The 25,784-nt window shown below is 35.9% G+C and overlaps 1 protein-coding gene across 6 annotated transcripts in view; it reads left to right on the forward strand.

Annotated features, from left to right (window-relative positions):
* The window catches only part of slc15a4 (solute carrier family 15 member 4), a 37,218-nt gene that overhangs the window by 1,259 nt on the left and 10,175 nt on the right, over positions 1–25,784 (forward strand). The window contains exons 2-8 of one of the 6 annotated variants that reach the window (XR_488505.1): positions 2,474–2,769; positions 3,117–3,288; positions 3,498–3,602; positions 8,397–8,565; positions 14,955–15,110; positions 15,386–15,540; positions 15,879–15,897. Coding sequence is in view for 5 of the 6 variants with exons in the window: in XM_007902195.2 (XP_007900386.1) it covers positions 2,474–2,769; positions 3,117–3,288; positions 3,498–3,602; positions 8,397–8,565; positions 14,955–15,110; positions 23,662–23,820 (1,057 nt within the window). In the remaining variant the exon portion in view is untranslated. Of the gene's footprint in view, positions 1–2,473; positions 2,770–3,116; positions 3,289–3,497; positions 3,603–8,396; positions 8,566–14,954; positions 15,111–15,385; positions 17,346–23,661; positions 23,821–25,784 lie in introns of those variants that run through there. The other 5 variants (XM_007902192.1, XM_007902195.2, XM_007902191.2 and 2 more) reach the window with 5 other exon arrangements.

The following is a 25,784-nucleotide window of genomic DNA, read 5'->3' on the forward strand; positions in this document are numbered from 1 at the left end:
AATACCTGTAATTGTCAAGAAGCATTATTTTTTTCTACAATTGTAATCTCTATATTTTTATAGAGTTTTTTTTAAGTTGCAAGTCCTAGTAACTGTGAAATATAGCCCCGCAGTTGTTGTTTGGAAGTATGTAACCAAAGTGGTAAACTCAAATTGCTCAAACTTCATGAACTAAAGCCATTGATAACTTGCAGTTTTTAAAGTTTAAATGAATCTAATCACAAGATCATGTTGGAAAATTTGGCAACAAAATTGGTACACTGTCTCAATGGATATTTTATTCTTGAGTTTATCATTTAAGAAATGGCTCAATGCTGTCATTAAGGGTAGTAGGGTGGGAATTCTAAAGGTATGAGGTCAGAAGTGCCAAAGGATCTTCTTCATCCCAACTAATCTTCTGTAATTCAATGTTATTCCGCTATATTACTTGTAATTGTCAAAAAAAATCCACAAAAACCAGAGCACTCTGAGTGGACGTGCTTATTCGATGAAGCTTTAATGGAGTGACTTTGAAACATTTTTGCAAAGAGCTGCTTGAATACAAATATAGTAATTTTGGATGGATCTTGTGAGTTCTAGTGCATGCACTTTAGTTACTGCATCTACCCTTTTAGAAGTCTGCAAAGCATGTGTTTAACGGAGGCTGAAAGGAGGAGTAATATGATGTTTTCCCAATCCTTAATTTTCTACTCCGGTGAAGCAGGCTATTGGCTGATGCAAGTAGCAGCTGCAATTTTAAAAAGTGACTGATTTCCTTTCACAAAATTGTGTTTTTTTTAAAAAACGTTATACCTATTTTATTTTAATTTCTTAGAACCTTATTTTGACAGTCATACTTGATCCTCAGTGATTGGTGCTGCATTGGGAATGGCATCTCAAAGACTTGTTTGTGCTTCTTGTTTTTAGAATACACTGATCTTATGACAATCATGTGTTTAACTTGATTTCATAAAGCGAGTAGAGCACTTTCAGGGTATCTAAACCTATTGAACCAAAACAGAACTGAAGTACATTTTCTAATTGCTGGAACACTTGTATTAGTGTTTCTTAGCAGGGAAAAGGATGTTTCTTTTATTTGTGTACCATTTAATAGTTTTACATTGTATTATTAAAGCTCTATCTGAAGCAGGAAGATAATTCAGCATTCATGGCTATTGACACAATTGTTTTCAATATGGGATTAGCTTGAAATTTAGATCTAAATATTTTTTACAGCCAAAGTAAAATAATAGAACTGAGTCCATATCCTTTTCTCAGAAACTGTTCTGGTAAACTGGGTTGGTGAAGATGGAGAACACTGCTCTTCTATGCTGCTATTCATATGAGATATTCAAGTTCTTTCTCCAATAATACTTTTTAACCAAACCCAAAAATGCGTTTGAGTGGCAAAATGGGTTAACGCAGTGTTCATTTGCCAATGCCTATGATACAGTATTGACTGGTGAGATTTGGTTGTAGTAGGTGCTGTGTGAATAAGATTGATTTGTTATAACATCCTCTGTGAAAACATGTCAAGGTGCTTTGCACCATGAGTTACTTTGAAGTTTAGTGTCTGTTGTGTCGAAGGTAATGAAGCAGTTTATCTGTGGCAGCACAAGCAGAAATGACCATTTTGATCTGATTTTAATGATTTTAGATAAGGGAGAAATATGGACAGGACAGTGGAGGAACTTTGAAATTGTGCATTGGGTTCTATTTACATTGCCATGAATTGCAAGAACAGACAGAATCTGAGTTAATATCTTACTCCAATACTGTGACTCCTCAGTTGTGCTTTGATTTATGGGTAGTCTCAATCCACAGCATAAAAGTCCCTAATTTGGCGTGCAGTTGGCAATCTCAGTGAGACCACAAGGCCTAATGTGGGAAGTAGAAATGTCACATTGATGCAGTATGTAGTGCTCTTCTGAGGCTAGGGCTAAGACGTTCCAATGCTGTGCAATCCTTGGAGCTTTATGCTGCATCTAACTCATTCTGTGCATGAGCTGCGAATGCTTGGTACTAGGTATATTAAGTGAAAAAAAGTGTTTTTTTCTTACCACTTACATCCTTCATCTTGAAAGTACAAAATCCCTTTAATCCTCTTAACTTTCTATAGGAAGATTTGATGTTCAATAGAAAGTCCCATTCTGAATGGATTTAGTGTTTCACAGCAGGTACAGAATAGTTTTAGATGATATCACTATACCTATTATGTAGTTAGCTGGTTTACTGCAGAACCTTCACCTTAGAGAATCTTCAAGTCTACCCACAATCTTGAGTTTGCTTTAATTCCAATAACAATTAGCAATTGACCAATGTTTAGGAGTAACTTGTGCAGTTACTCTGTTAAATGCTTCCAGTGTCATTTGAAAGAAAATCTATCAACTATGTTTTGTTATGCAGTGCATTATAATATGGTCCTGTTTGTTGTATATGTGGTATGTAGGTTGCTTCCAGCTGGTCATGAAATGTTTCACATTTTTTATTTTAGGTGAAAGACCGGGGTCAAGAAGCTACTCGTCGTTTTTTCAACTGGTTCTATTGGTCCATCAATTTGGGTGCAATTGTCTCATTGGGTGGCATTTCATATATTCAACAAAACTGTAGTTTTCTCCTCGGATACATCATCCCAACCGTTTGCTTGGGAGTCTCTTTCCTCATCTTCCTGTGCGGAAAATCGGTCTTTGTCTCAAAGCCACCGGATGGCAGTACCTTCTCAGACCTGTTCAAGATTCTGTCTTATGCATGTTTTTCAAGAAAACAAAGCAATGAACAAGTAAATGTCAGGTAACGATGAGAATATTTCTTAGACGTGTATGTGTTCGTTTTAAATACTTTTCTAGTTGTTGGATGATTGACCCTTTTATTTAGCGTACTTCTTCGGAAGTATAGTTAGCATTATGTTAAAAGTAGTTTAAAGTACTCCGCTATAAGTCATGCTGATTTGTACAAATGTAGCTGAAGAAAACAATTTATTGAAGGGATTAGCTGTTTAAATACTGCATTGTAAACCTACAGCATTAAACATAACATTTGTTTTGCTGTAATTGCATGTTTTGCTAGTTCCAATATGATATAATCATCTTACTTTGTTGCTATTGAAGAAATATTGTGAATTTGTCAATTTGTTTCAGCCACAGCCAAAATGGGATCTACCCACCAGCTCCTCAACCAAGCTTTTTGGATTTAGCAAAGACAATCCATGGTGGTCGATTCCCAGAGAATAAGGTGGAGGATGTGAAGGCTTTTGCCAAAATCATTCCAGTCTTCCTAGCTCTAATTCCCTATTGGACAGTTTATTTCCAGGTCTGATATTATTTTGTTTGTTGCTTGTGGATGATGTATTAATCCTGCTAAATATTGGTTAATATTTGAAGTAAGAGTTGTTCATTTATACCTTTGCAGAATGCTTGAAATATTAATGCGCCATACACAGTTAGGATTTGTGGAAAGGAAAGCAGTGTATGTAACTAATTCATTTCCATCTCCTTAGAATATTTTCTTTTCCTTTATAGATGCAGACCACATACGTTTTGCAGAGTCTGCACTTAGAGATCCCAACATTTTTTAATAAGAATTCTGGAAACGTAAGCACCTCATTCCTGAGTTGTGATCATAAGGTAAGATGCTATTCTCACCAAAATTTTAGATTGCTTGATAAGGTTGGTGCTACTGTAATCCTTTCTATACTCTGTATTTGTTTTATGTTCATTTGGTTTCCAAGTTGCTTTTCTTTTTATAAAGGTACGTTAGTGAGCATTACTGCTTATCCATACTTGTTGCTTCTTGTCTCTTCCTCACCTCCCTGTCCTTGATAAGAAAAAGATAGTCCTTCATTACCCTTCTATTTGCTAAATGTCTATAATGCAGGAAATTTGTGAGGTTTCTAATAGAATAGTATACATTACAGATTAGAAGGGGACTGTTGTCATTTAATCATGTTGTACAGTACCAAACAATACTCTGTTGGAGTACTGTACGATAAATAGCTGTTTAGTCTACTTTCTTTTTCTAGAAATGAAACCTAGGTTTAATTTTCTTGGAATGAGATTCATAATTTTTGCTTTATTTTATACTTTTAGTTGTGAAGGTGTTTTTACAGCCATGTTAACAGTTCGCCTGCCAGCATGTAATTCATTTGGAGCAAGACTCGCCACTACCGTGTTCAAATAAATGTTTGTTAAAATGTGTTTATCTTCTTAAGGAGAGTAAGATATTTGTCACTGCCCCAAAAAAGTTGCAGGAAGTCAATGACTATGGTCAGCAGGTGCACCTGCAGATTTGTTGAATTTGTGTACTATTGATAGAATTCACTGAATAGTCTGTGGTTCTCTTATGAGTTAACGTGTTTTACTTAAGTCAAATCCTGGTAATGCACTGCAGTAGGTTAGAGAGACGGATCCAATTATAACCACGGGACAGACTTAGAACAAATGGGAATTCATAGCCTTTTTGCTGTATACAGACTAATCCAGTATAGTCAAATTGACAGTAACATAATCGAGTCAGTTTCTTTGTCAACTTTCTCCTCATCTCCTCCCAGAAAGTGACAATGTAAAGCACCAAAGTCTTTACCTTTGTGATCTTGCTTGGGGACCAATATGAATGGCTGATGTCAGACCATCAACTTTCATAAGAACACAGTAGAGGGCCTTGTTCTATGGTTGAGATTAAATCTTGAGATGGAGAGTGTTATTTTTGGTAACATTTTCCTGATGCTGTGTGCTGAAAGTGTCCCTTTTTTTATCACTCAACTTCAACTTAAAATAAAAAATTACTATTGCTCTCCTATACACTATGAGACTAGTTTTATATAGTGTTTTTTTGTGATTTAATGCCTTGTCCTACTTTGTAGATGTCTGTTCACTAGTTATAGCCTTTATTCATGTAGAAGAGAGACCCACAGAACTTCAGCTGGTTTATGTTCATTAACTAACTTGATGCACTGTATCTTATAGGAGAAGGGTGATCAACTACAGTGGTTATGTTAGAATAGGGACGATTGAACACAAAGTCTTGGAAGCCAAGTTGCTTTGCTAATTTATACTTCATACTTTGCAGCATGTTGGTATTATAAAACAAAAACCCCTAATTTTAGTGATTTGTACAGTTGTGAGTCAGTGAATGCACAGATCTGTGAAATCTACATTTGCTTATAGTGATATTGGAGTGCTGGTTGCATAATCGTCTGGGCTTCAGTGGACCCTGGGGGAGCAAGCACAGTGTTTTCCTGGTCATACAGGAATGATATTTCAGTATTGGAGAGACTAAATGTGCGCAGCACGAGGATGTTACCAGGGATGAATGGATAGTTATCAAGAAAGAATGGAGGCTTGTAATTTTTCTCTAGACATAAGATGATTGAGCTGTTTAAAATTCTGAAAGCATTTGATAAGGTGGGCCTTAAAAGGCTAGTTCACTTGTTGGCGAGTCCGAAACAAGGCATAAATATAAGAGTGATTTAAAGGGGAATTTAGCAGTATTTATAATGTGGAACTCACTGCTGTAAGCAGTGGTTGAAGCAGAAATCAATTGAATTTATTTCTTGTATTTAAGAGGAAACCTGATGTATATGTAAAATAAAAGGAATAGAGGGATTAGGAGGGGTGGAGGCTGTTGTGGAGTATAACCACTGCCCTTGACAAGTTAGACCAAATGACCTATTCCTGTGCTGTAATGTTCAATGTTTCACACCCAATCATGTAATATCAACGCAGCATATTTGATCCACCAGTTATTTTCACCATCGTATAAAGAAATAATCAATATTCTGCTGCTTCTACATCCATAATGAATAGCTTTTTGCTTTGAAAAAAAATGACTGCATTCATTAAGAATAAACTGCTCCCAGGATTATTGTAAGTTATATTCTGTATTTCAACTTGCTTGTTTGAACTGCACACTGCAGTCAATAGATTAAGCCTGGTTCTATAACTACAGTACTGGAGATCAATTATTGAGCTCATTATTTTCTGTCAGCAGCAGGTAAGTGAAAAGTCAGGTTCCTTTGGGATGGCTTGCAGGCCAAAAGTCATGTAAACTCATTGTAAGTAAATTGTTCTTAATAATACTGAAAAATATTCATGCTTAGTCAGCCAAGTCGAAAAAAATCCCAAAGCATCATACATCAAGTAAATTTATTTGCAGAGAACTGAAGTTATTTAAGCAGGAGCTGAAAGGAAATTAAAGTGGGAATTGTTTTTTAAGTTTGAGTACTCAAACACATTCATTTACAAATGACATCAGTTGTTTAAGTAAGAGTACAAAATAAATTAAATTGGGATTAGTTGTTAAAGTGCCCTCTGGAAGGAGATTAATATTAAACTGTTGTAGCTGACCTAATGTATTTTAGTCCCAGTAGAAAAATGGCACTTGAAACTGTTTTGTTTGACTTAAATGTCTAGGGACTTTTTAAAAAAAATAATAATTGTCAGATTTGTAAATTAAACCTATGGTATTAGAATATAGGATTAAAGAGGAAAATACAAATCAAAATAACAAATGAGGGTACGTGAATGAAGAACAAGGTTTTGGACATGATATTTCATCAGGATGGGCTGCAGAAGCCCCCGATTGGGATAAAGTATCACATTGACAAGTTTAAAAACACATGACGGTTAGAAAATGATTACATTGGGAGGTAACTGAAAGGGCCATTAATGGATTGTAGCACAGAACTGATTTCAGGAATGCAATATGTGTAATCCTTTGTGACTCTTCTCAAACTGATACGCTAGTGTGTGTGGCTGTGATGTCTGCTTAAATGTAGAAAAACAGGAATGTTTCTTCATGGTGAGCGATTGAGGTTTGCAGTTCCCCTAAAGGAAATGAGGCCTTGGGAAATGCACTTTTATTTGTTTAGGATGTCATCTCAGAACTTTATGTGGCAACTAATATCAATAGATTTGTGATGGACTATGCAGAGAAATAAGAAATTACAAATCTCACATGTTCATTTTTATATCAGCCTTGTGGTGGCTAATTTAGTTTTGGGGGAAGTTTTATGACGTTGAGTGGTAACTATTTTTAAAACTCAGAACAGAAGTTGGCCTAGATCACAAACTGAGAGTCCAGTAAATAGGCTTTCCCTCCAGCAGAGTTCAGTGAGTTGTTGCTAACTGTTTTGACATTAATTTATGATGTTTTCGTACTTGTAGCTTGCATACTGTAAAATAGTTGTTTGGGTTTGAGGTTGCATTGTACATTGAGGATTTTAGTAACAAAATGGGTCTGAAAATATTACAGTCTAACTTTCTGTCTTGGCACATAAGTGGTTGCCCATGACAAAGCAAGCAATGAAAATTGGCCAAATTATGATAATGCCACACAAATAATAATTTGTTACAGTGCCTTATCATGTCTTCGAAATGTCTCAAAGCACTTCACAGAACATACTGTAAAGTGAATTGGCTGTATATGTTGTGGGCGAGAAATAGCTGGCAGCACACAATTCAGCCCGGCAGAGAAGAATTCAAAGCCGAACCAATAAGAGGGTGATTTGACTATCCGGATGTGCTGATGATGTCTCTATAAGATGCATAGAATTTTCTCTCATGCATGGGAGCACAGGAAAGCAGTACAGCCACAATTCTGACAAGTAGGGAAAACTTAATTTGCATGCATATTTTTAGGAGGCAAGGATGTTGAAACGAGCAGGCTTGACTGTACTTGATTTCTGTTAATGAGAAGCCTCTGTAAAGCTTGTTCACAATCTCTAGTGGGTATGATGAAGTTGTGAACTGTAGTATTGAGCCATTTTGTCTTTAGATTCAAATGGTTCCATCTGTCAGATTTTGAACCAGTGAGGCCTCAGGAAACTTCTATCACTGTAGTTAATGATCTTTTAATGGCAGTACTGTAACCATTTTAGAAATGTAAAAAGTCCTAAGTGTAAAAAAAAATGCGGTTCTATTTTGTAGTTCTATGTGAGTACATAATGCTGTTTTTTTTTCTCTCCCTCTTTTTGTTTAAATAGCACATCTCAATACATTACTAAAGACTGTCGGTTGTAAGCTCTCACAAAAGAGTAGGGCATGAAGGGAAGGAGTTTAAATTGTTTATTTAAAAAATAAAAATGTAATGTTTGATTTTGTACTGAGCTTGACAGAAAAAGAGAGAAGTGAGATTCAGCAAAAGAGCACAACTTATTAAAAAGAAAACATCATATAGTTGTTACCAAAATTGGGAAGAGATACTTAAATATAAATATACACAGATTTTTTAAAAACAGCCCAGATCACATTTTTATTTTAACACTTTATTATCTGGTGAGCAAGAATGCACTCACTGTTTAACACGGGAAATAAAATTGCTTTATGTTTGTTTGAATTAGTGCTTCAATGTACTCACTTTGTTCTTGTAATTATTCTTGTTCACTTGATAATCTGTTGTATTCCCACTTTCATTGTCCATAGCTTCCAGCAGCCTGGTTCACCATGTTTGATGCAGTGCTTATTCTGATCCTGATCCCAGTGAAAGACAAAGTGGTAGACCCCATTTTAAAGCAAAAAGGGATACTCCCATCGCCATTGATGAGAATTGCTTTGGGCATGTTTTTTGTCATGTGTTCTGCAGTGGCAGCTGGTAAGGAAAATCTTTTAAAAACAACCATATTTGTCTTTAGAAAAAGGTCATGGTGAATGTTATGAAAGGAGAAATGTTTGTAGAATACAATGCTAATTAAAATCTTGTTTTTAAAATAATGCCTTAAAGAACAAGAGACATTTTGGAAATCTTGAGGACTAAATATAAAAATAACAAATCTGTTGCAAAGCTTTTTTTAAAGTTTTTGTAATTTATTCAAGGAACTGCCGATAATATTTAATACATTATCAATTTCTCCGACCAAAATAAAAATGTAGATTTCCATCAAATGTTTGAAAAAATTTTTAACAATTAAATTGCCAATTTGGGAGATCCATTTTAAAACCATAGTAGTAATAATTCCCAGTGTAGTTATGTTACCTTAAACTACTTGAGAAATATATGGGGGAAAGGAAATGTTGCGTTCCACATACTCAGATGTTTAGTACTTTTTTCGGAAATAAGTACTGAAACTCATAGTGGTATGGACTGAGATTCATCATTTTAAATGTGGCTATTTTTATGTTAGAAAAGCCTATTGGATATGGAAATATTTGCAGTTCCGTAAAAGGAATGCGTTTCTCAACAGCTTTTACTTCCTCTTCTTCTGCCCCGAACCACACGCGCAGATGTTAGGATTTAGGTGGCTTTGCTGAAGGTCAAGGCTCCTTCTGTCTTGCACCACAGATGGATGCTTTTACCATAGTCATTGGATAGTAGTTTTAAAAGTTCTTCTCCCAAGATTGTTGTATTGTACCTCACCTTAATTCATATTGGAAGGTGAAATGTTGGAAGAAAAAGGCATTGTGCTGATTGCTGCCCTTTAAATAAAAATGTTGCCCTCACTCATGGCACGTCAGTAATCTGACTGGAAGTTGTCCCACTGTAGCCAGCAACCTTTGCATCTGTCAAAAGAGACCTTTGTGTTCGTAAGGCTAAAGGTAGATTCTGCACATTATTAAAATATTTATAACAGTTGTGAGATCCAAAGGTCACAGCTGTTGATGATGATGTATTTTGATAAGATTCTCTGTCTGCTTCATTCTAAGCAGATATGCTTATAAGATCACTTCAAGTACTGACACAACCACAAGGCTGCAACCCAAATAGAAGAAATCCTTTTTTATATAAAATGAATGCTAACAACCAATTTAACATGCAACCTTATTACAAGCACTGCTACAATTTAAAATTGTTCCTGTGAAGTGTGCAGAGAGGACCTCATCAGTTCATTTTTCTAGGGTCTAGACCAATGACAAGACACATTAGGAACTGGGTTAGCCAAGACCCAAATCGTACCTTAAAGCAATAAAAGAGATGACTTTAATCTCCGATCCCCGAAAAGCAAAACATGCACATCAACTATGATCCCAATCTACGTTGCTAGTGTTAGTTGTTTGGGGAGGGAGAAATTATAGCTAAATTCCAAAATTCAGCCATTGTTTAGAGATTTCTCCACTACCTGCAGCCCACGCCATAGGCTGTACATTCATCAGATTACAAAGGGTTGTACAACATTTAAATCTTGCAAGGCTTATGGAAAAATATTAACTTTAAATTCCAAGAATTTTTCACCAAGCAAATCTGGTACTACAAATGAAGAAAATATACCAAAACATTTTAATTAGACTGTCCTGCAGTTCTGCTGTATTATTCATACACGTAATTTTCTATTTGATAATAAAGTCAAATGATCCAGATAAACCAATTTATCTTTGTTGGGGTTGAACCCTCTTCATGTACTTTTTCCATTGAGTTTGCGTGCGCTGCACTAGGTGGCAGTCTACTCTATTAATTAACTTGTGTGCAAAGTAGTTTAAATATTGCATTTAGCTCACAATTCCCTTGAGTTACATAATTTTCTCGTTCTTTTGTCCCAGTTTCTCAAAAACAATGTCTTGGTGTCCACCCCACAGCAGATCTCCCACGCATCTTTGAATGTGCGATCTTACTCTCTTCCCTTCCCTCCCTTGACCTGTTTCCCTTTCCCACTCTGAAGACACTCCCATAGCTTCTTATATAGCTCATTGATTGCCAACCCCTTCCATTGATCTAGTCTTCCTTTTTGAAAAAAAATTCTAGTTTCTAAAGCTGGCACAATCTTCCATGCCCAGTTTTTACCTCTTTTGTATTCTCTTAACTGACATATTCCTATTATTAGCGCTGATGTGCATTAATCTATGTTAAATATTTCTGAAAACAATTTTCATATTTTTCTGCCAAGTGGTAAGTTCTTTGGTCTCAGAATATCTAATAAATAGAATCATGTTATTAAGTATTATGAGAAAAATAACTATAATCATAGAACATCATTGGTATTTTTACGTAAGTCTGACATTGCTAATGAAGTAGAAGTGCTCTTTTTGTTTCACCTTCGTGTTAAATGTTGTGCTTGTGACTTCAAGCTTCGCTCTCCAGTTAAATAGCCTAATTAATTCTACATAATTTGTCTCACCATTTTAAAAACTTGTATTCTATCCCTTCTCAATCTTTCCTGCAATGAAAACAAGTTTGGTTCCATTAGCCTCTCTTTATAAAACTTGAGTCCTAAATCGCAGAATCAATAGTCCTTGTCACTCTCCTCTGAATCCTGTCCCATACATCAATATCCTTTTGAAGGTAGTGTGCCCAAGTTTGCATAGTGTTCTAAATGAAGCTTCTCCAGTGATCTAAAACTGTTTGGGCTTCTTGTGTATTCTTGAGATATATCCCAATATTTGATTAACCTTGTTGTTAACGACTTCAGTAAATGGATAATTTTTAAGTGAAACAAAACACAAAATTTTGAAGTGAATGATCAATCAGCATGAGCAGATCTTCTTTTCCAAGGAACGGCTCTTCATTGGATAGACAGTTCTTGTTTCATTGTTCGTTACCTTTCACATCAGTCTGAAAATCTGTTTGCAAATGGAATATCTTAATATGTGAATATCTCATATTGTGAGAAAACAAAGTGTAAGATGCGAGGTATTCATGTCAGATATTACTGAAATCTTATGACCACCATTCCCTAAAAATTGCTTATTGATCCAGTTTCCTTTGAATGCTCTGGACTCCCTCACCCTTGCAGCTTGATGTTCTCAGTACGTTTTGAAATATTTCTTATAGTATCCTCTATTTTATGAACAGTAGGGATCCAAATCCGAGTCTGAAGGAACACCACTAGTCATTGCCCCAAGACAGAGAATTTTTCATTTATTATAACTTCCTTTTCTACCCCTCCATTAGCTCTTTGCTGTACAAGAGTTTAAATAAGAATGGCTCCTTTTTTCCTGTTATACAAGAATCTCTTAGAAAAAGTAGCGATTCAATTTATTGGCTCTTTCGGTTGCAATAGTTCACTAACCATTTCATTTTCCACAAGACATTTCCTTTTTTTTTCAATTAGTAATAAATACAGACCTTAAACTGAAATGGTTTTCCAAGTACATTTTCATAGTGCGAAACCTGGGGGATGATATGATTGCTAATGTTTCTAGCATGCCTGTTGAAATGAAACTGTTTTAAACTATTTCTGTGAAAATGGAAGGGAGTTATCTTGATGGGCACATAATCGCTGTCTGACTAACAAAAAAGGTCATTTTAATTGACGTTATTGGATTCCAGGGGTAACTGTAGAGTGCATTTTTAAGTTTGAGAAAGGTGGTTACTCAAACCAAATAAAGGTTTTTCTGAGGCTGGGGGAGGAATAGCCTAACATACTATTTAAAAATAAAAAGACTGGCTATGGAAGTGGAATGCAATGCTGTTCACTTCAAGGTCTGAGAACTGACTTGAAGCAGCATTTTCAACCTAGAAAGCTTTTGGTCCTTGAAGTACAGTAATTTGATACTTTTAGCTCTACATTAGCTCAATTTCAGAGTAGATTTAGTGGAAGTATTCTAATATTGTTGATCTTCTACGTCTACAATTTCATAATGTTTGGTCATATAATTACAACAAAAAATTAGCAAGTGAATATACAGTCCTATATTAGTCACTAAGGAGCAATTATAATACAACAAAGTCAAGTTAATTAAAACTGTAGAATTCAATTTTCAGCAATTCATTAAATTCAAAAGAATCTAGCCATTGGTTCCTTGTGCTCTGGCAGTTTAGAAGTGGAGTTCATCAGTAAATGTATTGGTGCACTAAAATTAAATTGACATTTTCTAAATTATTGAAACTAATAGAAATTCAAAGCCAATCTCTTTCATTCTTAATCAACTACAATTCAAGTCCTCTTTTTGAAAAAAAGATTATGAAATACAATGCCACAATGTAAAGCTGGCTAAATACATCTTTGAAAAGTTTTTGAAATATATTTGTACTATTTGGTTAATTTAAATTGAATTTGCACCAGACCATTTGCTTATAGGTGTTTCTATAAGCTTATACCCATTTGTTTATATCCTTATCCACAAAATAAATCAAATTAGCACTTGCAGTCTTTTTTACTTCTGTTCAGTCAATTCATTCTTTCAGAATTCAGTATAAATTTTGCAGTCAAATATTGAGCATTTCTAGAGGTTAGCACATTTAAACAGTATGCAGCTTTCAATTCAATGAATAATACATAGAATCATTCAGTAAAGGATACTCGTCCGAAGAGTAAAACGATAAAATGTTTTTTTTTCCTTGAAAATCAGAAGGATGGGGAAAATGTTTGTGCTTTTGTAGGGGCAAGAGGTGAATTGGAAGAATGCATTTGGAAATCATTTTGATCCTAGCTTGTAAGTGATTAAATAGAATTTGGAAAAGATTGGTTGGTTGTAGGGCATGTTCTGACATTATGTGACTAAGTGGCTCTGTTAAATTTTTATGAAGGTTTGCAACCCCAGTTTAAAATATTCGGTTCAGTAGGCTCTTTTCTCTAATTTATATGTGTGGAATTTGCAAAGAAGGATACCGTTTAATTTTGTATTCCAAGTTCTCTCATATTCTGTACACATTACTGGCATTGAATTGTAAAAGAGACAAAACTGAATATCCAACCATTTTTAGAACAAAAATATTGTTTCACATGTTTAAACAAGAAAGATGGGTTACATATTATAAATAGAAGCAATCAAATAAATAGAAGACATTTTTGTTATGTTTTAATTTTGACAGACTAAGCATCAGCAAATGTGTTTAACCATCCCATAATATGTTGTTAGAAGCGATTATCTGTTGGTCCTCAGGAATCATTTACTGTATGGAGGTGTTTTTATTGTAGACATATTAATATGGAAATAAATAAGGTTCAGCAGGGAATTGAAACCAGCAAAGTGTCTACACTCTTCTGATAATTTCCATATTTTCCATATCCTTGATTTTCTAAAGATAACTGAAGAGAAAAAAATGAGTTATCATCTCAAGATTTATTTTGCAGTATATGCTTTAAATAGAAATAATGCAATGTTGCGATTATGCTTCAATTGGCCCCCTTCTGTGTAGAACATGTCTGTGGTCTATATTTTAATTGTATTACTGGAAGGGTTTGAGTTTATGGCCAATATTCTGTTGTCTATGTAGACCGTTTAAGCTATTCCTCACTGAAACAATCTTTCCACATATTTAGTAAATAGTGTGACTTAATCCTTTCATATCTTTGTAACATCTTTCTGTTGTCTCAATTTTTTTTGTAATAAATGACTACAAATGTCATCTTTGTAGCTTTTTTTTCTATGAAGACATATTCTAAAACTACTGAGAATTGACAGTGATACGAATTTACTAAATGTCCATTGCTTGGAGGCAGAATTTTTTTTTCCTTCAGCAAATTCTGATGTCAGGATCTCACAAAAAATGTTTCGAATTGCAGGTAGCTTCACTATAGTGTGTGTTAGAAAATTGCCACTGTTTTACATCACAAGCTAAGCTTAAAAAAAATCAAGTCATTTAATATGTAAGCTTTCTCCATCATTAATTTAATTTTGTATACACTCATGCTGAGGCACTTCAGCTTTAAGACTTTTTCTACAACTAAATCCAGACTGACAGCCGAACATGGGGGAATATTTTCTAGCTACTGAGCAAGGCGTTCACTGCTAATGTAGCTTGCCTACGATAATCTGTTTTAATCTTGTGGTGTACAAAATCTCTAGTGTAAATTCTAGAAAAAATCAAGACAGGGATTTATGTTAAAATGTTTTATTGGTCTAATTATAGGGAAGAAAAGGCTATTGTACACTGTCTCCGGTATGGTTTTATAATCATTTTTTGTCATATTACTTTGTATGTGTAATGTAATATGGGAATGGTTTTTAATTTTTTATTTTAAAAAATAAAAAATCTGAAAATATGTAATTGATTTGTATAGTGCGGAAATCAAAACTAAACTAAGGAATTCAGGCCTGAAATTGCATCCTAAATATTTTCACAGGATTCACAAAATTGTATACAAGTATATTTTTCCTCCTTTTCAGGAATCCTTGAAGACCAGCGATTGAATAGCCTACGAAATGGAACCATTCCACAACAGATTGGAAATGTATTGTACAATGCTGCACCCCTATCAATATGGTGGCAAATTCCCCAGTATGTATTGATTGGGATTAGTGAAATATTTGCAAGCATAGCGGGTAAGTGTTGGTTAATGTCTCTATGCATTATACAACAGTCTTCTAAAAACTTTTTTTTTCCCCTTACGAAAATGCAGTTGCATAGAAAAAGCATCCTTTTATCTGGTTTTGTTCCATTCAATCTATCACAGACATCAGTAATCTTTTCTTTGGAATTTGAGGCCACAATCTAGGCTAATATTCCACACAGAACTTGGGGAGCTAGCTAGCTGCATTATTGTGAGGTGCTGTCTTTCAGATGAAATGTCAACTGATGTCCCATTTGCCTGTTCAAGTAGATATTAAAGATCCCATGACAGTGTTTGAATAGAGAAGAGAGTTTATTCTTGTGTCCTGAACAACAATCGTCCAAATTATCGTTCATCTCATGGCCGTCGCTGGGATCATGCTGGGATAAATGCTGTTGCAGTGGCTTACAAAGCACTTCATGGTAATTACACTTGAAGCACATTATGACGTGACAACGTGATGAGGTGCTATAGAAATGTGAGTTTTTTCACAATAGGGCAACCTAAGGGATTACAGTAGGCCTATTTTGTTTGCGATTAAAGCACCAACAATTTTAAAAGCACAAACTCTATATCGGCCTCTACATGCACTCAATTATGTGTATGTACTGAATTCCAATATTAGGTGTTTGTGTTTTAATGGTAGCTGTTCAGCCGTCGACTAATGTGATGCGGAGGGTGAAGTGTAAATGCCTGCTTCTCCCTTTTCTTGCATAAATAAATCTAACTAAAGTGTCTAGTGTTTGTTTTCTCTTTCTAGGATCTGACCCAATGGAAGCAGCAGTACACAATTATTAAATTGTTTGCCTGACACTTTTAATGTTTAAAGTAAGCTACAGTAAGCAAGTACTTACTTTTCTCTTTGATACATCCATATTATCAATCAAACTGTATACTGTCTCTTCGATTATCTCATTGTTCAATGAGTTTAAATTCTTTCAGGATCACGTTTTTTAGTTATCCCCATGAAGAATGTAATTTGTTACCTTTAACAAAACTGCTTGGTAATGACTGCATGGTGACATCAATCAGGTGCAATTGATTTAAAAGCCAATAAGACAGCACTGAATTCAAGGTCAGTGTTGGGTACAGAGGACCAAGTGGTGGTAGTGGGCTCACCTAGTAACATATTTGGAGAGTTTTGGTGTCCTGTTGCTCTGTAGTAACAAAGCCAATTACAGGTATCTTTAAGATACCTTCTGTAATTGAATCTGTACTCATTTTTCCAACAGCTGATTGTTAAATCATTGTGCACTGCATGTCCTTTGGAGCTTCTAACTTGTTTTGCAGCTATAACGTTTCTTTTCAGTAAGTTTATTTATTTTTTTAAAGAAATGCCTTGGAGTCTAATTTGAGGCAATTCTTAATTGAAATTTATCCAGGACCACAGGAACTCCTCTTCTGGAAGTAGATGGCGTCAGAGTGGAGTTTGCATGTGTTGGCATCACATACATCTGGTTACCAAATGTATTTGAAAATGACTCCATTTTAATTAATGCTGTTAGGTATTAGCCCTAATTTAGACTATCTTGTCAGTAAGCCACACTGAAATCCACCTATATATATATATATATATACTGAAGGCATTGGGTCCCTTTTCTGAGTAGATTAGTAGAGTAGAAAACTGCTTAAAGTACAATGAGGGGAAAATACTAAATTTCTGTTTATATTTTGGTGAAGCTCATTGCCAATTCTGCATTAAGCTGTCTCCTAGAGAAACCATGCCCATTGCTTAAGAGTTAATAATAAGAAAAGTAACTAAGAATAAATGCCTAGCTTTGTTGAACGTGAGGAGAATGTAGTCTTGTTAGATTTATCTAAGGGAAGTTGGTTAACAATGGATTACTCTAAAGGAAAGTACAAAGGGGGAATTGATTGGAAACATCCATTCTGAGTTATTGATGCTATATGTATGCCTAACAAATGCAGTACCATTTTCCAACTTTCTCACATCACTGAAAGACGGAACTGAAATGAGGTCGTGGACCCATGCATCAACATGTCAGAATCCACGAGCTATGCATCTTTGGAGAGTTCAGATGCTGTTAGGAGAGATGGATTGACACTTTGTACATTTCTAACCCAAATGTAAAAGAACATTATTTGTATTCTCTCTGGCACATATACTATTCACAAATAAATGCAGTGCTTTTCTCCAGGTTTACTTCAATTGACTATTTGAGTGATGGACATGTCTTGTTTTATGCCACAGCCATCATTAACCTCCTGCCATTTCAGGCACAGTTTCCCCCCCCCTCCCACCCCCACCAAAATACAGCTGTATTCTATTCTTGTGCCTTCCCCCTCTTCCCCCCCCCCCCCCCCCCCCCGTTCCACCACATACACACAGGAGTGGTTGGCTGCTGCAACTCAGCTCCTGTGCATTTGAACCTGTGTTAAGTTAACACAACTGATCAGGGACACGTGTGGCTCCCGGGACATGCTAGAGCAGTCTGTGTCAATCAGATACGAAACAGTGGGTCTCCACAATTCACAAGACTCGAGGATATTTTGATGATGGTAACATATAGAGTAATATATTTTCTCATGAGGGAGAAAGTGCTTTGAATAGGAAGTACGCTCTTCAGTTTTCCCTTTTCAACTGCGATTGGCTTTATTCTTCACCTACAAAATAGTGAGGAAGGTTATTAGAGGACGCAGAGAATTGGGATTAGGATGGATGGCTACTTGGAGAATCAACCACCCACAAATTAATGGGCCAAATGGCCTCCTTCTGTGTCACACATTTCTACCGTTCTAAGCTTGCCAGAAGAAAGGAAGTAAAGCTTCCTCTCTCAAATTTATGGTGCATTAGTAGATTGCAATGAAGTTATTTAATTGGCCAAAGAGTGGGCATTAATAATAGTAAGATCCTGCATTTCTTCAGTGAGTTTACTGCCACCATTCAATAGTTTCATCACATTTAGTTTCAACACACATTTTATCTGCTAATGGCTGTAATGAATATTCTGATATGTGTTTTGCTGGCGGGAGGGGCTGGGGGTGGAAACCTTGGGCAGATTAAAGCACTCTGCTATGTCTTGAGCTTCAATCAGCTGTCCACTCACTGTTGCCCAAAATAAAACTTGCTGGAAGATTAATTACTATAATGGTTATAACTGAAATCCAAATACAAAATGTGTAGAAGACGATATCATTCCTCTTCAGGTAGCTGTGCAGACATTTCAGTTGACCTTGGCACAAAAGCTCCCTGAACATTCTTTCAGACACTCTTGGCAAAGATTATAGAGCAAGTGTTTTTTTTTATTTATATATATATATATATTAGTACCTTCAGAGAATTGCACTTAAAGAAGCCTATTTTTTATTCTTGTTGATTCATTCTTTAGTATATTTGGTGAAAATCCATTTATTTTGTATTCTCTGCATTTCTAACCGTGCTTTTATAAGAATAATCCTTGCATTTGATGCGGGGCCTTATCACAAAACGCTTCATGGGATACACTGTAAAGTCGTGTGATTGTGTGTATTTTGTGGGCAAACGTGGCAGCCAATTTGCAATATCTCACAATAATAATGATCCTTGCATTTGATATAGTGTTTTCACATATTCTAAACGTCTCAAAGCGCTTCACAGAATATATTGCAAAGTGAATTGACTGTATATTTGTGGGCGAAATGCGGCAGGCAATTAGGCACAGCAATGTCCCACAAACAGTCGTGGATTGAAATGACCAATTTATTATTTTTTCTCTTGAGGGATTATTATCAGGTGTGTGGAGTAAGGAAACTTGCCCAAGGTTTTGCCCTACCGGGAATCGAACCCAGGTCTCTCGCTTGCGAGGCGAGTGCTCTAACCACTGAGCTACAGGACTCCACAGTAAAGCCATGGAGCGAAAAAAATCTCACTTTTGATCTAAATGTGAGACATTCTAACATTTGCAATAAGTTGTGTTTGAAGAGTGAACCTTTTTAACTTGTAAATAATTTTACTTTATTTGAAAGTTTCACTTATTTTGAATGTCTGCACGTGTTACTGTAGCTCAGTGGTTAGAGCACTCGCTTTGCAAGTGAGAGACCTGAGTTCAATTCCAGGCAGAGGGCGAAACCTTGGGCAAGTTTCCTTACTCCACACAGAGCCTAATAATAATCCCTCCAAAAACCAAAAACAATAATAAATTGGTCATTTTCAATCCATGACTGTTTGTGGGACATTGCTGTGCGCAATTGGCTGCCGCTTTCGCCCACAAATATACAGTCAATTCACTTTACAGTATATTCTGTGAAGCGCTTTGGGACGTCCTCCTGACGTGAAAAGCGCTATATCAAATGCAAGGATTATTATTATTATTACCACGTCTTTCCGATGTGAAGGGCTCTATACAAGTGTCATTTGTTGTTGTTAATAAATGTAATGTATTGCTCCTTTATTTCTAGTCTTCTGGAGAGCAGTAATTGAGAGGCAGACTAAAATCTTCAGTGAATGCAGAGTAGATTTTATAGTACATCCTTTTGATAGAGGAGGAAAAAAATGCTGCCTAGAGCACGAACGAGCCGTTTGGCTCTCCAGAGAGCATTAAATCTACCCTATCATGCACTTCAGGTCTCCCCACTTGTATCTCCTGGGTAAATAATCTGCAGAAATATTTCTGAATCCCCAAAGGTAATCCAGCCAAAATGGCATTTATAGAGTATTCTTCCATCTTTCCAATTGAAACCTGACCGTCCTTTCCTCACAAAACATTCCTCTCGCCCTGAGACCAGGAGCACAGAAATCGTGGTGTCCTGTGCAGATCTCGGTCTGTACAATCCCTTTAACTCTCTCTAAAGCAAATACGTTTTAAGATCTTGAAGGAGTTAATCGAAGCAGCATCAAAGTGCCTTTGTTGGAGTCAGTGTTCCATGTACAGAATCCGCTGCTCTGTCAAAAACCCCAAATCTCATATCTGCTCAAGGCTTTTTCATTTTGAAACCATGTAACTCTCGTTCTTAGGCTTGCAATTTCATTTAGTCTTAACATCTAACTTAATTTTGATGTAAAATTTAAGATGGCACAGAATTGTAGAAAATTCTTCAAGATAACTGGCTTCCAAACTAAGACTGGATTGAAGAATTTTTCGTAATGTTATCTGATCCTAAATTTTAAGACTAAATGGACTTGGAATATATTTTTACCTCTTATTTGCCTCTCGTCTTTTTAAAGACCCGGGTCATGTATTTCTCCCCCGCCACCCCCCCCCCCTCAGAGACGTTCAGCTTCTCCTTGAATCTTCCATTCCCCATGGGCATTGACCTAGTGATAGCTTTCATGACATCAGGTCTCCTGTGTCTCAGAAAGAAATTGCTTTGGCTGAACGATTGGAAATTGCCCTGTACCTAAAATCTTCATTAACATGTTTTTTAATTATTCTACAATGAGGTGGGTGAGATGTAAACTTGTATGATGCCGTCTAAAAAAATGCAAAGCCTCTATCTGTATTACTGCCCACATTATAACAACTCAACTCATGTTTTCTTAAATGTATCAAATCCATGTTGGGATGTCAGAGAGAGAAGATGCACATCACTTTAATCCATCGTAATATTTCAACACGGAATCCTCTTAGTTCACTCTTATTTAGCCAGAGACTTGTAATCTCTTCCTCCACGATAGGACAGCATAAACATTTGACTTCAAACGAACTGTGTTTGAGTTATTGAGAAAATCTATCGTTGTCTGCCATTAGTGAGTACTGTACTTTCTCTCGGCCAAAAGAGATGTAATCAGGGTGTTCAAAATTCTGAAGAGATTTTGATAAAATTGATCCGTTACTGTGAAGCGCTCTGAGACGCCGTCCGGCATGGAGGGCGGCGCTATACAAATCCAAGTTGTTGTTGTCGTTGACATGTGGGAAACCCATGTGGAAAGAATCTCCAAACTAAACTGCACAGAGTTCCAGAATTGAAGGTGGTAGCAGCCGCCCATAAAATCCCATTCAACCTTATAAGGTTCGTCGGTCTGGGTTTCTAAATAGCGATGAGATTGGTGACGTCACTGTGCATGGCGGACAGCTTCCATTGCGCTACAAGGTGGCCAAATTCTGAGTCATCAGGTCTCAGCAGATGTCACGTCCTGTACGCTGAGACATGGAGACAGACGACAGGCTAAATGACCTGGTTCTTCGGCTGCAAATCCTATGAAAAAAAATTCCATTTCAGATTAGTATTAAAAGGGCTTGGAACGGATACCGAGGGAGGCCAGTTTGTGGCCCGAGTTTGATTTATTTCACTGCACAAGAAATTGTGGTGTAATGTTACACCAATTATTTTTTATATAAAATACTGCTCAAGTCTGACTAATTTATTCATGCAAGGAGAAGAGATTTCAAAAACGCAATACATTTTAATCAACTTGCCCGTGATTCTGTTCCATTACATTTCTTGATTATATTTTAGATTTTTCTCTTTAACCAACTTGAAAAATGTTATATTGCGTGTTTCCATTGTGCTGCTCTTTAAGGCTGGTGCAGTTAATGAACCTGTGAACCCATATTTGATCTTGCTTCTCAGAAAAAGGTTTCAATAGTTATCATTTTGAGATGTTCAGAAGGCAACCAAGAGGGCAAACTTACATTTAAAGTATGTAGATGCAAGAGAATTTAAAAGGAAACTCTTGATTACAAGTTTTTTTCTTTAAATTGTATTTTTTTGGCACTACAGTTTTCTGCCAGACGAAATGTAATACTTCAAAATCATATTAGTAACTCTGCACGTCTGAGCTAAATGAAAAGTGGGAGCAACTGTTATTTGTCTGCTGTCTTGTGTTGTTATAGTCGCTTGTCATACTTAACCTTAGAATTTAATCCTGCTTTATTAAAATCCTACTTCTACAAGCAGCATGGTTATCTGTGCTGGAGGACCTGCTTATCTCTATGTTCTTGTAGCGAGCGATGTCGTACTCTAATCCTGAAATTCTTTTTCTGGTCTGAAATGCCAGCTGCATGGATTGCGCATTCATAGTGCAGCCCATTTCCAATTAAAGTGTTAAAAACATCTTGTTGTGCTTTACTGATGGTAACAGGAATTCAGAGTAGAATATTGAATTTTTTTTGACCAAGTTTCATGTATTGTTTTTAATTTGTAAGACCATTTGTGATCAAATAATGTTAGACAGAATATACTGTAAATAGAAAATTGTTGCAAGGTCAATTAGTGCAAAACCATGCCTGTTGCAAATGATGTCAACTGTGTAATCGGGAGGGAACAATACTGATGCATTATGTAAGAATTATAACTAGGAGATGGATATAAAGGAAAGGAAATTGGTTGACCAAAACCCAAATTGAACCTGATTGAACCACATTGCATTGAAAGTCAGAAAGTATAAAGGTTTTGATGCAGTCCATTTGAAACGCTTTCAGAATGTCTGCTCCTAATGAAACCTTAAACTACAAGTCATTCTGCTTGCCCCGATGAGCATGACTGATTTCTAATTGTGTAGAGGAGAAGGTTGGAAGTTCAACCCAAAACGTCCAACCCAACATCAGTGTGCAGCTTAAAAGCAGCCCGTTTTATTTATTAGGCTGACCTAATTAACCATCTGGGCATTGTCGATAATCATGTTTCTGAAAATTATTATTTGATAATTATTTGGGGAATTTCTTTGCTCTCAATGCTAGTATTGGATACAAGATAAATGTTACACACTGGTCTGAGTTTGGAAGCTGCTGCTACCTTAAGTATATTGTGTGTATGATAGTTTATTTCTTGAGTACTTGCATATACAGTGCCATTGTTTCCATCAGCAGTAAAGCAATGCTGAATGCCAAAGAACTGCATTACAATGCAATAAATCTTAGTGATTTCCCTGGGGATAGATTGCACAATGTATCTACCACAAGACATAATGGAATTGGGTTCAAAATAATCTACAATTGTAAATGCCATGTAAGTGTGTCTTTAAGTAAACTGAATTTCTAATTCATACTGTTTTGTGTGGGTGAATTCCATAATTTACACATGACAAAGCTGCAATTCTGAGATGCTTGTTTAGACTGAACATTCTGGTACAGTATCAAAGCCAGAGAAATTATTATTCACTTGATTGTAAAACAACGGAGGAATATTGCTAATGCATTATTCAGAGTGACAAGTGAAAATGGCTGTTAAAAAATCTGACCTGTTTTGATATCTGTCTCTTAAAAATGATTACAGCTCCATTGTTTCAATGAGTCTGCAATCTGTGTCAATCTTACCGATTTCTAAATGCCATTCACAGTGTTAACCTGATGTTGACAGCTCTGATAGTGAAACTTTCATGTAAACTAGTCATCCTTTCAGTATAGAAGAAAGATTTCTGAACCGGTATCAAATGTGTACTGAAACCAGAGCAACTTCCAGACCACCAATGAATGTGTGCAATTTAGTTCAATTCATTAGAAATGTGTTGTTTTAAGATTTCCATGTCATTAAAAAAAATGTGTTGCATATGCTATTTACAAATGAAGTATAATTTCATTATACAAAAGGCTTAATCTGTATAAAATTCTCCTTTTGATGGAATTGTGAGTTATGCATATCACTATGATCTGCTTCTTTCTTAGGTCTCGAGTTTGCCTACTCAGCCGCCCCCAAGTCTATGCAGAGTGCCATCATGGGATTGTTCTTTTTCTTCACCGGTGTTGGCTCATTTGTTGGTTCGGGGCTTCTAGCCTTGGTATCCATTGACTCAATTGGATGGATGAGCTGCCAGAGTGACTTTGGTGAGTAAACCTGATATTCCAGTATAGCCACATATTCCAGTAAAAAAAAATTCTTGACAATTGGATTTCTTCATATCAACCCATTAATACGATCACTACACTTTATAACCTTTCCTTGTGCAGCCCTTCAAGATATTTCCAGGTTATATGGGTGCTGTATAACATGTAAGGTTTATTTTACACTCCTCTTTTTCTTGGACCATAAGTATTCTTTGCGATTGACCAAAATACATGATAAAAATAAAATGAAACCTTTCAGCCTAGGAAACCAAATTAATTCCACTTGTGAAAGTATTCGCTTGTGGGTGACAATTGCACTGATGCCAGTGTCATCGGTGCATTCATTCCATTTTATTGTAAAGCAGTTTTCCAATGATAAATGTTTTGTGTTGGTCGTGTTTTGAAAGATCTCTGCAGCTGTCTCCTTAAGGCAGGTTTTGCTAAATTCTCATTTCTTTCATGATGCTTTTTAGCTGAACTCTTATCATTCTAATAATAATAGTTCAGTTGCCCAGGAGGTGTGCCTACAGCATGATCTATGATAGATGGCATACTTTTTAAATTGCGTCTTCATCAGGGTTATTGCACAATCTGTTAAAGCCAGTATAATGATACACTCTTAAAAATTCTATCAGTTGTAAGATGAATCTGAGAAGCAGACCTGCTTGAAATGTGTAACAGTAATGACTGCAGAGAAAGCTGATTACAGTAGATGAACACTAATAAAACCAAACAAAATCCAGAAACGATTAATTTCTGATGCATGAGTTTTTAAAACTGGTGTCCGTGTTCATTTGCACATGACACATCATGTGTATTAACGCTTATGATAATGCATATTCACACTTCATATGCTACATTTTCCTCCATTGTTTCCAATGTATGATCTCTGTAAATGCCTAATACTGATGTAGCTCTCAAAGTTACAATTTGTATTCCTAAAAATAATGAGCTAAAAAAGCAGTCTTAGTTTTGAAATAATAAAATATCATGGATCAATTGATCATGCCCAGATGGCCAAATATCTAGAACATATGGAAGAACTAATTAAGGACTAGAAGTAGTTATGTAATGAACATTTGGGGGAAATTTCCCAGGCAATAACATGGGCTGCCGTGCATTACATGGGTTGTAGATGAGCTCATAATCTGCATGAGCAAAGCTTGAGCAGTTCAGCCATGTTGTGAGAGACTTTGACCTAAAATATACAGGTTCACTTCACAGAGATGTTTTTATTGCTGCTATTGCTGGTAGTAAGTGACAGATTCCCGTGATTTCACTGCCTGACGTAAATTGCAGACATGGGAGATTTTATTTGAGGAAAATAGCTGCAGATAGTGTTTCAGCAAGTGTTCTTTTACAACATGTTTCAGCAGACACAAAACTCTGTCACAGGAGCACTAAAATTAATGAGGGAGAGAAGAAATTAGGAATTATGTGAAATAGTCAGATATATGCAATTGCTAGACTGCCATGGTCACATTTTTATCTGGGGAATCTTAACACATTCTGTCCACTAACTATCGAACATTTTATCCTATATGGGACTTCCTATTAGATGTACTGCTAGATTAAATACCAATAAACCATCATCCTACATTTACACCAATATACATCCTTTCATTCATACCAAGATGATTGCACTTTTCTATTGGAAACAATTTCTTTAGTTCAGTGTCTTCAGGAAATATTCACATGTTAAGGCCTACATGACTACTATGGTGTAATCTTCTGTAAATTAATAGTTTTTTTTACTGATAAATTACTATAGGGTGACAAACCATCTGCTTTGAGCTAGCTAGTCTTAGGCTGGTGACTATTCTAAATTAAAAATATTCAATGTTTCAACAAAAGTAACATTTTACTATTTCTTTATAAAACAGCTATTAAGTATTTTCACAGAATATGCTGCTCTCTTTTTGCATCCAATCTTATTAATCAAATGTTCCTAGTGACTGACCTTT

This window comes from Callorhinchus milii, unplaced genomic scaffold (genome assembly GCF_018977255.1).
Source record: "Callorhinchus milii isolate IMCB2004 unplaced genomic scaffold, IMCB_Cmil_1.0 Scaffold8, whole genome shotgun sequence".
In the NCBI taxonomy this organism is placed as follows: domain Eukaryota; kingdom Metazoa; phylum Chordata; class Chondrichthyes; order Chimaeriformes; family Callorhinchidae; genus Callorhinchus; species Callorhinchus milii.